At 36.8% G+C, this 11,632-nt stretch overlaps 2 protein-coding genes across 2 annotated transcripts in view; both read right to left on the bottom strand.

Moving 5' to 3' along the window:
• LOC107704073 (collagen alpha-1(XII) chain-like) overlaps nucleotides 1-5,783 on the bottom strand; it is an 83,584-nt gene extending 77,801 nt beyond the window's left edge. Inside the window, exons 1-5 of the mRNA XM_016506917.1 lie at nucleotides 5,605-5,783; nucleotides 4,035-4,137; nucleotides 2,155-2,271; nucleotides 1,363-1,506; nucleotides 926-982 (exon numbers count right to left, since the gene is read on the bottom strand). Of these exons, the coding sequence (XP_016362403.1) occupies nucleotides 926-982; nucleotides 1,363-1,506; nucleotides 2,155-2,271; nucleotides 4,035-4,104 (388 nt within the window). The 5' untranslated portion in view covers nucleotides 4,105-4,137; nucleotides 5,605-5,783. The remainder of the gene's footprint in view (nucleotides 1-925; nucleotides 983-1,362; nucleotides 1,507-2,154; nucleotides 2,272-4,034; nucleotides 4,138-5,604) is intronic.
• A 2,150-nt stretch (nucleotides 5,784-7,933) lies between these two features.
• Nucleotides 7,934-10,721, bottom strand: LOC107704035 (cytochrome c oxidase subunit 7A2, mitochondrial-like). Its single transcript, XM_016506868.1, has 4 exons — nucleotides 10,624-10,721; nucleotides 8,666-8,755; nucleotides 8,359-8,443; nucleotides 7,934-8,156 (listed from the first exon to the last, which is right to left on the bottom strand). Exons 1-4 carry the CDS (start codon nucleotides 10,639-10,641, stop codon nucleotides 8,098-8,100), a joined length of 252 nt encoding a protein of 83 aa, XP_016362354.1. The 5' UTR covers nucleotides 10,642-10,721; the 3' UTR covers nucleotides 7,934-8,097.
• Between the last annotated feature and the right edge of the window lie 911 nt (nucleotides 10,722-11,632).

Genomic DNA, 11,632 nt, shown 5'->3' with positions numbered 1-11,632 from the left:
CAATAGATGAATAACAATTTATTTGTTTTAGATATTTTATGTTTAGATATTTCTATTTTGCGGGAGTCCCGTGAATCATTTTATTCTCCCGCATCCTGCACACACACGAGTGTCTACCCGCTCACAGCAGCACTCGCCCATCTTGTCCTGCGCTGCGCTCTGTTGTGTCGGGTCTCGCGGGAGCAGGTCTCGAATCCACTGGCACTTGACTCGGCAATGCGTGTGCTACATCCTTTTTACAATCTCTAGATTATAAAACACTGCATTCTGTCAGCAATATAACACGGCAGTAACGTATAGAGACTTCGGCTTGTAACTACACTCTAATTACTATTTTGAAAATTATAGCGCGTTAAATTACTCCGTTACTAAAAAAGTAATCAAATTACAGTAACGCATTACTAAATAATGCGTTACTGCCCAACACTGGCCAGCAGAAGGGAAGCACTGGAGCGTTGAGACGGGGTTTTTTTAGAGAGTCATCTGCAGAAGGCATGCTAACTAACCATTATGGTATTTGGGGCGGGGGTGGGGGTGGATGGATTTTCCACTTCTGCTTAATGTAGGAAAGGAAAAGTAAAGCTGTTCACCTTCATCTGGAGGACGAGGTCACAGCACTCTTGTAAAGAGCGGAGCTGTAATGCTTTCCACTTTCTGCATTGCAAGAGGTTCGGGTTTTTTATTTCAAATCAGGCGCAAAGGGGCCACTTATGAACTCTCACCCAAAAGCCATGCTGGAAACGCTGGCTCAGTTTATCATGTCTGGAAAAGTTAATGCTGACTAACAAGCTAAATTGTTATCAGGAGTCGTAAATTTGGAAGGAAACAAAGACATATACACATTTGCGTACTGACTAATATGGAAACTCCCAATAAAATGCAATGATCGCATAGCAATGGAAAGAGCCTGGAGGCTCTTACTTACTGACTGCATCGGAGACCTGAGGTTTCCTGGTACCTCCTTCAAAACCACTCGATTGGACTAAAAGAGAAACAAACAAACAAAAAAAAATCAATAAATATTGAAGAAAATTAATTCCTTCCATTAAAAGGGTTCCTTTTGGTCAATGAATTCCCATGCCTTCTCCAGTCATTTCTAATTATTATATAAGAATATTTAACTATTTTATAGAGATAGCAATCACAAAAAAACATTTATAATCAACATACATTTATATATATATATATCTATAAGTGTACAGTATATTTTTCCAAATAAACCAAGAACAAACATAAATTCATTTTCAATGACTTCTCCAAATCACAGTTTGAAAATTCCTCTTCAAACTCTTCCAGGCCTTCCATGACAGTGTGAACCATCAACATAACACACTCAAGGAAAAACAATGGCTTGCCACTTACTTGTAATTTGACCAGAGATCGGTATACTCTCCTCCGATCCAGAATATGAAGTTATCGTAACAACATAATCCACATCGTGGGTCAAATCTCTGATGGAGGTTTTGGTTGCGGATGGAGGAAGTGTGAATTCCTTAACAGGCTCTTCTATAGAGAGAAGGAAACATTTGTATTTTCAATGTTTAAGTGTCATACCATGATATACAATCTACATGAAGATAACATCTAGCCAACCTTAATTTATAAGTAGATAAATCTAGTCTAGACACACAAGAGCTGGATTAGAGAAACATTAATGACTTCCCAAGACAAGCGATGAGTAACAGTCCATGTTAAATCATTTTTGAAGGGCACGCCAGAACACATTTCCCAAGAGTTGCCTGTGGCAGTGAGTTTAAAGGTTACTTGTCGTTTACCAGATGCTTTCTTAGCTCAAGCAACATACAGTACACTTACTACAGGGACAGTTCCCCCCGAGCAACCTGAGGTTAAGTGTTTGCTCAAGGGCACAATGGCAGTAGTTCATGAGACGACCATTGCCGATCTGAACAACCCTTTGCACTATCTTTGACTATCAACATTAAGTCAAAAACTACACTTTTTTTGGTATGGTCTGCTAACTTTTTCCATAATCCAATCCATCGCAAATTTGGAAAAAACTGTTCTGTCATTTATTTTCCCTTGTTGAATATACAATTTCATTTTGAAACATGTCACAGAAGTAAAATCGATTGCAAATGTTTCATGCTGGCGTTACGATTTCAAAATGTGCGGTGCTTTCACGTTTTCACCCACCTGTATCCGATGTCACTACGACTCTTAAGCCCTCAATCCTTGACAGCGGTTGCTTCCATATCATTTGTACTGTGTTTTCATTTAAAATCTTAAACCTCAAGTCTGATGGAGGCGTTACTGTGGAAAGAAGAGGTGAATCAAGTTATTTCCAAGAAACCATGGAAAAGCTGTATTTATGAGAAGAGCACACAGGTTTATGGACAAAGTCCCAACAGCTAAGTTCACTGTTGGAGAAGGATTCAAGGCAACATGGAACAAAGTGGATAGCGGCCATTTTGGGTCAAAATGACATCTGTTTGAGCTGTCTGACCGAAGGGTCATTGACTACTCAAGCATAGACATGTAAAGCGCGTTCCACAAAGACCTCGACAAAACATTACACGGGGGCTATAACTTGTGACGGGCATGCATTCATTGCAGTCAGTCCAACGCAGCCAGACACACTGTGTTGAACTGTCTGAATAGCTGTCGTCACAGACAGACAAGAAGTGTTGATTGTACAATGGACTTGAATGGACATTTTGTGTGCAGTTGCATTAATGTAGTCACTTTCCATTGCAAACCACTTAAAAGGGAAACCTTTAATGAAATATAAAGATAAAGAAAAGTGACAAACAAGTGAATATATAAACAAAAAGAGGTTATGTAAAACGGGACGCACCAGTCTAGATGAACTAGAGGACTCATGCACTTGTACATGAAAAGTTGTCTGCAACAACTTGTGGGACTTAAAGGACTTCATGTACATGTAGAGGACTTTAAAATATTTTAAAGTGATATTCTTGTGGCATTTTGTGTTGCATGGTGTTTGGAAGGTCAGTATCTGTGTGGAACATATGGCTCGTGTGCATGTTGGAATATCACAATAAAATATTTTGTGAAGCCGTGGCTCTGGTCAAATCTTGACCAGGGCTTAAGCTTGACTGGGAACAGGTTCACCAAAATCAAGATTTACCAACCTGGCTGACCAGATGTCACAATCGGTTCCATTTCTGACTCCAAATAGGTCCAACAGAACCGCTATCGCACACATCCACAATCAGACACACACCCCTCGTTCATCCCCCGTTCTTTTTTTTTTTTTTTTTTTACTTTTGGGTCCATCCGACCCAAACCAGATGTACGATTTAATGCCCTGCCGTTTATTCAGTGATTTGAAATGGTTAAATCAAAGTTTTACTGCCTTCAAGACTGTTCAAACCTACCAAGAACTCACTTACTGAAACACATAAATACTAAAATACATGAAAAGGTGTTTTACTAGAGGAAAAAGTTGAATGTGAATCTGTCTGGCTGAGATGTCTGGTATCCTGCAGCTGATCATGGGTCCTAAGCATACAGAAAATATTTAAAACCAAGTCCTATTCAATACTTAACCTTTACTGGATTTGGCCTTAGACAGTATGTTCTTGAAAATCATTACAGTAGATATTTCTGAAGAATTAGTTGCTGGAAAACACAGTTAGGTGTAATTAAATATCCTGTGCTGTCATGCATTTCCATTTCCACTAGCATAAACACCACCAAATGATTAAAAAGAATCTTTTAGGACAGTAAAAGTCCTCGATCAGTGTCCACCCTAGTGTCTAAACAGAGACATTACACATCGAAATACACATTTATTCACATTATTGTGAATAAATTAATGTGAATATAAGCAATTTATCTCCTATATTTTTGTTCATTTTTATGGACATATGAATTAAATGAAAATGAAACAATGAAATTAAAATTAAAAATAATAAACACATCAATTGTTATTGTACAGTTAATATTTATATATTTTAAAATACTAATAATAGACTATGATCTAAACTGTTTTATTTTTAATTTACCAGTGTGAATAGGGAGAGATTTGTAGGGTTTTTTTTTTTTTTTACCTTGAGCTCTCACTGATGTCAGTACTGAGAGTGTTAGGAGAGCGGCCGCTGCCAAACGCGTGACCGACATCTTCACCCCAGTATCAGCAGAACATCAATCAATCTGAAAAATCAACCAAATTACACACATACTTTGCTCATAAATCAATCAAAAAAAAAAAAAAGACTATACACTCCACTCCAGCACAGTTCACTGCGAGAGATCTCATTCAAATCTGTTTTTTTTTTTTTTTTTTTCACAATTCCAGCTGTTTCTCTGGTCAAGTGAGGAAAAATTGGTTTTCCATGGTCCAGATATTTTGGAAAATATTCCTAAAACAAGGACACTAAGTAAAATAACTCACTGTGGGTCTTAGAAAAACATTCCCTACAGAAAAATAATTATAAACTGCATATGCTGTAATCTGCTGATTCATATGTTTAACGTCGGAAATTGTGAGTTCATAGACTGTATGCAATTGTCTGGAAATTTGCCTGATTTAGGATCCTACACATCAGAGGTGGAAAAACTTTTCTGCAGGGTTACTGCGCCCCCTGTTGTGCCTGGAGAAATTCAGACTTTACATCCTGATATTCATGCTGAGAGCAACTCACCACTCTGCCTCTGAACTTTGGCAATGTGCTTGGTCTCTGTGTTACATATATTGCATGTTACTTTAAATAATTACCAGTGTAAGAACAAGCAGCTCACAAAATATGAGCACAATAGGTACATGTTGTTCATTAATATTACTCAGTAATTTGTTTTCACTCGGCAAAACTAATTTCAAGCAGTGTGATGTGATATACTTAATCGAAAACTTGAAGTGTGGAACTTTTACTCAAGTGTGGATCTTTACTCAACATTTTTCCAGTCATTATACATGACCCCATATTAATCGAGAGACTACATCTGCACTTTTAAAAAGGCATTTGTCACACTGCAGAGCCATTTTGGACCAACTAGGGCAAAAAGGGTAATTCAACAAATAAAAAAGGTGAAAGGACATGCAAAGTGTGAGTGAAACCTTTAACAATACACTGTGCCTGGCTTTGGTGTTGGAATAGCATAAGAAATCAAGTAAAGTTGAATGAAAAATCAAACGTAAGTCTCAAAAATCTCGTCATATGGTTAAAACAGGTAAAGTGGGAGACTTTTTGATCATATGTTATATGTCCACCACACTGAACAGAGAAAGGAACTTTACCAATAGTCCCGCTTTACCTGCATTATTTAAGCATGGCAAATAAACATAAAAATGCTTAGCAAAGAAAGTCCTAGAGGGTTTATGAATCTTACAAGTGGTCTAGATTTCCCAACAAAACAAAATAAATCTGTATCATCCCAAACTACTTTAAAGGAGCACAATGACAGAGTGGTGGAAAAAATGAAATCACCATACAAAGGCCTATAGAAAAAAGTGATCAGAGCTGCTGAAAAATGGGTCAGTGTGCTCACATTCATCATTTCACATCACATTTATCTACTACGTCTCATATACAAGAGCAATAACATATTCATTCATAAAATATGTATTCATAGGTTTATCAATAAACGAAAAAAAATAATAAAATCCACGTCAAGACTTACCAAACTCCCCAAAGTTTCCAAAAACTTTCAATACATCACAAAACTGGTGAATGAAGGTGGGAATTTCGCCCAAACGCAAAGGGGTTTTAAAGCTCTGTTCAGAAAGGCAGAGGTTCTCCGTGATGCTGTAGTGATGGAGGTGGAAATGAAGAGGAGGGTCTGATCACCCCACAGCTCGTGAAGGCTGTTTCCAAATGCACGGGATCTCAGACTAGAATGTGCTTTTTAACAGGGGGCTGATCCCGAACCCGGAGCTCTGACGTCACGCGCCTGTGTGATGGGTGTGTTGGGATGCGCTTTTGGAAAGTCGCGCATATTTTCGGCATTCCTGCAGCATGTCGCTCATCGAAGTTTCGGGTTTCAGCGGGGATTACTACGGAACACATACTTCTGACGACATTCAAAAGGAATCGCGAATTCTGGACTCTTTATATAGCTTTTGCGGACACATAGACGATGAAACAACTCAATTACAATGTTAGGGTGTTGTAAATAACTATTAAAGTAATTAAACGATGATTTTTCAGGTGGGCGAACCTTTTCAAATGAATGTCTGTCGGTCATTTTTAGAGCGCAATCTGAGGCGATTCGTCTCGAGCTGCAACAACAACAAAAAAAGATTTTACGCTGTTCCTAGCACAGTTAACCCAACAGACAACTTAAGCAAAACAAAAAATTACACTAACATTTTTTTTTGTATACAATTTCGACATTTAAATACATATGTCTTCATAAACAATTAACGTTACACTTGTTTACGATGTATGGTCCAACGGTCATAACGGAAAGCGCTGGAGCGGTTGCTATGGTAACATCCTCAAGCCAACGTCACCGCTTTTCGGTTCGGTCTATTTTGAAAAGTACGGACTTTTGTGGTTAAACTTGTTAAAAACATGTATTGTCATTTTTTTTCTGTCTGTGATACTGAAAAAAAAAAACAAGAGTATAGCCTGTTGCTGTGTGGACTGGACCAGCTAATAATAAAAACGTTCAAAACACAGATATCAGCAATATTAGAAAATCTGCAAAATACACTAACATAAAACCACATTTTTTGATCAAAAATGGTGTTTTAGATTTTTTAAATTATTTTATTTATTGGAGATGTACCATCGCAGTACCATTGACAGTTGAACTTAGAGCCTGTAGATCAGTTTTTCAACGAGGCATTTCCATTTATTTGAATATGTATCCCTCTAGTGGTCAAGTTGGGTAACACACAAAGCGGATAGAGATGTTCAACACAACATATTCATCAAAACGATATTTCCCCCGCCCAAACTACACCACTGATCTCATTATTAAGTCATAAAGAAGAGTTTTCTGTTACCCATCTGATGAATAAACATTTAGCCATTTAGAATCACATGGATGCCAACTGGGAGTCAGGGCAGAGTTAGATTTTTGATCATGAAGTTTATTAGTTTTTTCAGCTGAGTTCCAGACTGTTTTTAATTCGATCATTATCTCATAATTCCCATTGTTAGAGAGAAACATCTAACAGACCTATTCATCAACGGAAAGCTTGACCTTCTAATGCTCCTTATAGATTGCTTGCAGAATTAATGATCTGTGCTTTATAGTTTTATAATTAGCATGCAATTATTTGCATGCCTGTTCCAGCTTCATTTTTTATCGGGACACAAAGGACATATTGTTTGTAATGCATGGGATAAATTTCCATATGAACTCAACTGTATAGAACACCGATGCTGAGGCGGGCTATACTGAGCTCAAATGATCAATCGTTCCTGTAAATTTAAACCTCTAGTAGGGAAAACATTTCTCTGATGTATACGCATGCATTTGGAAATTATTTCAAAACATTGTTTTGAAGTACAAAAAGGAAGTGCACATTGCTGTTTGTTTCTTGGGAACCAATGAAGACATCCAAAAAACAGTATCAACATGCTGCGCTGTGAGTCACAAATACCCTTCATCAGTTAACACTAACTTCAAACATTACATACACTTTCAGAAGGAAAAACATAGTTTAGCTGTTTGTTGTCTTCACATGCTTTATGAGAAGGATATTATCACATAATTAAAATATTATTCACAGGTGGGGCCTACAATCAGAAGACTAACTAAATCACATCAATAACTAGAAATGCAATAAAAAAAAACGTTCTGCATACAGAACACGCACTGTGCATTAATTTTCTTTGTGCAAAATATAGATTTTTTTTCCTTTTGATTTTGGGGGTCCTTAAAAAAAATTACACTTTGCATGAAGAAAATGAACGTGCAATGAAACAATTTTAAGAGCACTAAAATAATTTTCTTTATGCACTTTTTTTCCTTTTTAATTTTTTAAAAATCTTTTCATTGTCACTGAGTAAAGTAAAACAATCAGGATCTGTCTGTTTATGATAGGCACAGTTTATTTAATTCAAATCACTGTGGTCCCTTTTACCTTTCACATTAAATAAATATACTGTGTGAAACGCTCATAACGTCACATTCCCACAGAAATGAGGGCAGGAGCTGACATCAGCCCTTCTTCTGAGGGAGAGCTGCCTTTACTAGTTCATATATGACATATGCAGTTCCTAAAAAAAAAAAAAAAAGAGACACATGAGTGATCAGCAATTAGAGCTTACTATGAGTATTAACTCGAATAAAAATCTGTGCTTGCTAAGGCACGTATTAAACATCATGTCAAATTATGCAGCTTGTACAAAAAACAATTTGCCATACATGTGGTAGGACCTAAGCAAACATATACTGCAGCAACGACCTGCGGTAACATACCTAGCACTGTGAGACCCATAGTTGCACGGTAAAGTACAGCATCACTGACTCCTCCCTTCAGATGAACTGGCATCCCATTAGCCTCCTAAATATGAAAAATAAATCAACATTTTGATAAGCACCTATATATAAAAAAAATTAAAAATCACACAAACGTGTGAATAAGGCAATAACATGCACTGAGCACAATATATGCCTTTAGAGAGAATGCAGATGATTAGTAAAGATATCAGGAGTCAAGAACATTAGCTTGTCATTTGATAGATTACAGAAAACACAATATATTACATAAAAGTGACATGCATACCTGAAAGAGTTTCTGTTTGTCTGGCACCTTGTTGACCAGCTGCCTGCGGACGGTGCTGGAGATCTGCCGTCTGGAAACCTGCTGCAGAGTCTCATGGAGAACACAGTTTAAAAAAATATATAAAGTACTGTAAAGACAAAAAAAATATGCACAACCAAATATGACGAAATCTTAAAATTACCTGATAATTCTTTGATAACATTACTTTCAAAGTATACAGATTTACAGTGATATATATCATTAATTTGTATTCAATAATTTAGAAAATGTTTGTTCCAGCAGTTTAATGCACGTTTCATTTGGTCTAAGTACTTTATACCATTCCATACTACCATTCAAAAGTTTGGGCTCAGTTATTATTGTTTTTTATTTTATTTTATTTATCTTTTTTTTTTAAGGAAGTCTCTTCTGCTCACCAAGGCTGAATTTCATTGATTAAAAATGCAGTACAGTATAAACAGTAATACTGTGAAATATTATTACAATTGAAAACAATCTTTTTCTGTTTTAATTTAGTTTAAAATGTAATTTATTCCTGTGATGCAAAGCTGAATTTTCAGCATCAGTCTTCAATGTCACATGATCCTTCAGAAATCATTCTAATATGCTGATTTGCTGTCAGTAATCTCAAAAATAAACTGAGTAATATTGACAACAGCCTGTTCACAGACTTAGCAATGACAACAAAATGATCAAACAGAAAAAGCCTATATAAATATACGTGAATCACAGATCTAATACCAAAATCACACTTGTTTTTCCCTTCTACAGTCTGAGACCTTTATCTTCATTTACTACCGCTTTCCATCTGTTATGCTCACATAACCCAGAAAGCATTTGTGCACTTAAAAATGTCAATGTCATTCATTAGATCAAATGTTTGTATCTGCGAAACTCAAATGCATGATCTTTCTCTTTACTAACTTTCACTTTTGTCGTTTTTGCTCAGTGGTTTCGAATCAGCTGTTGTTTGGGTGACTTTTAGTGGAGTATAAAGTCAGTCGTATCAAGTTCACACAGACATCTTAAAGGGGTCATATGATGCAATTTCTAGACTAGACTAGAGTTTTTATATTTTATATATTTAAAGTGAGTTTTTTGGGCAGTGTAGAGTAGCACTTGTTGTTTTGTCATTTCTCCGATCACAAATGCAGACATGGTTTTACGTTTATGCGGCAAAAGACAGTATAAGTCATTATAATCCGTAATTATGTCCCCACTGGATGCAACGAATGCCTCGTTTATAATGGGTTTTCATGTTTTTGAATCATCGCTCTGGCCGGGACAAGGCATCACAATATGGTAGGGGTGTAGCATTTCCGTCACACGCTTGAGGAATTCGGCCAATCACAACGCACTGGATAGCTGGCCAATCAGAGCACACCTCGCTTTTCAGACCGATGAGCTTTGTAAAAATCGACGCGTTTCAGAAAGGCGGGGCATAGAGGAGAAACAATAATGTACAGTATGTGGAAAATAATGTGTTTTTTTAACCTTAAACCGCATAAACACATTTCATTACACCAAATACACAAAATAATGTTCTTTTTAGCAACATCATATGACCCCTTTAAGTGTGATCAAATTCCAAACACTCCAAAGTCCGCAGTGTTTACTTATGTGAACAGAAAGAGGAAATATAAATCATATAAAACATTATATTACAATGAACAGCCCTTAAACGAACACAAACACCAGCAGAACTAAACCAGCAAAAAAGCTGCTATCTGGCCTATTTAACTTATTGAAATATATCATCACCATCATGATTTCATTTATTGTAGACGTGCAAATCGTCAATCTCTTCATGACTCCCGCGTTTCACTTCACTTCCCTCAAACACCTAGATTAATAACCGTAACATCTGATGTGAAACCAAAGCTAACGCACGATGAATGACTTATAAACTACTATACATTATCAATCTTAAACCGAAACAGAGCAGTTTTAATAATTACCAGAAAGTGTGGAAACATTTTCAGTGTGAGCGACTGGTCACGAGACAGAAGCAGCCTGAAGAGAAACGTCTCCACCTGCTGTTCAGAAGAGCAGCTGATGTTCTCGCGTCAGACACTGATAAAGCACAAGTCACGTGCAGAAATGACACATGCTGAAAAATACAAATCATAATGCTCATGCTCGAGGGAAATTACAAATTAGCAGCTAGCGAGGGCGTAGGTTTTATTTTGACATTGGTGGGGACACAGACCAAAGCTCTGTTCTTCCTAAAGCAATCAAAACTGTGTATTAATCCTAAGTGTCCTCTTAAGGCAGGGGTGTCAAACTCAATTTCACTAAGGGCCACTTCAACATTATGGCTGCCATCAAAGGGCCAGTTTTAACTGTAAGAATGTACAAATGTTACTACTCCTTAACATATTGTTAAATAACTGTCTCTTTATTTTATTATTACTTATATAAGTTACAAATATTGCATATGCATTTGCATAGATGTAAAAATATATGTTATTGCTCTGTGTTATTTAAACATAAATCCTTTTAATTTATCAGGTAAATAAATCCAAATTACTCCATAATATCAAAGTATCATCAGACACAGGTCATTGCATTAAAGGGGTCATATGATGTTGCTAAAAAGAACATTATTTTGTGTATTTGGTGTAATGAAGTGTGTTTATGCGGTTTAAGGTTCAAAAAACACATTATTTTCCACATACTGTACATTATTGTTTCTCCTCTATGCCCCGCCTTTCTGAAACGCATCGATTTTTACAAAGCTCATCGGTCTGAAAAGCGAGGTGTGCTCTGATTGGCCAGCTATCCAGTGCGTTGTGATTGGCTGAATACCTCAAGCGTGTGACGGAAATGTTACGCCCCTACCATATTGTGATGCCCTGTCCGGCTGGAGCGACGAGACAAAAACAGTAAAACCCTTTATAAACTAAGCATTTGTTGCATCCGGTGAGGACATAATTACAGATTATAATGACTTATACTGTCTTTTTA

The sequence above is a fragment of the Sinocyclocheilus anshuiensis genome, unplaced genomic scaffold, assembly GCF_001515605.1.
Source record: "Sinocyclocheilus anshuiensis isolate Anshui unplaced genomic scaffold, SAMN03320099.WGS_v1.1 scaffold534, whole genome shotgun sequence".
Lineage (NCBI taxonomy): Eukaryota > Metazoa > Chordata > Actinopteri > Cypriniformes > Cyprinidae > Sinocyclocheilus > Sinocyclocheilus anshuiensis.
Note: the sequence above shows the minus strand (reverse complement) of the source record. Positions and strands in the feature narration are given on the sequence as shown.

Bases quoted from the DNA above. Each gene is read 5' to 3' on its own strand.
- LOC107704035 (XM_016506868.1), bottom strand. The intron at 8,444-8,665 runs GTATGCATGTCA...TTTCATATTTAG, and splicing joins ACAAACAGAAACTCTTTCAG to GAGGCTAATGGGATGCCAGT. The intron at 8,157-8,358 runs GTATGTTACCGC...TTTTTTTTTTAG, and splicing joins TATGGGTCTCACAGTGCTAG to GAACTGCATATGTCATATAT.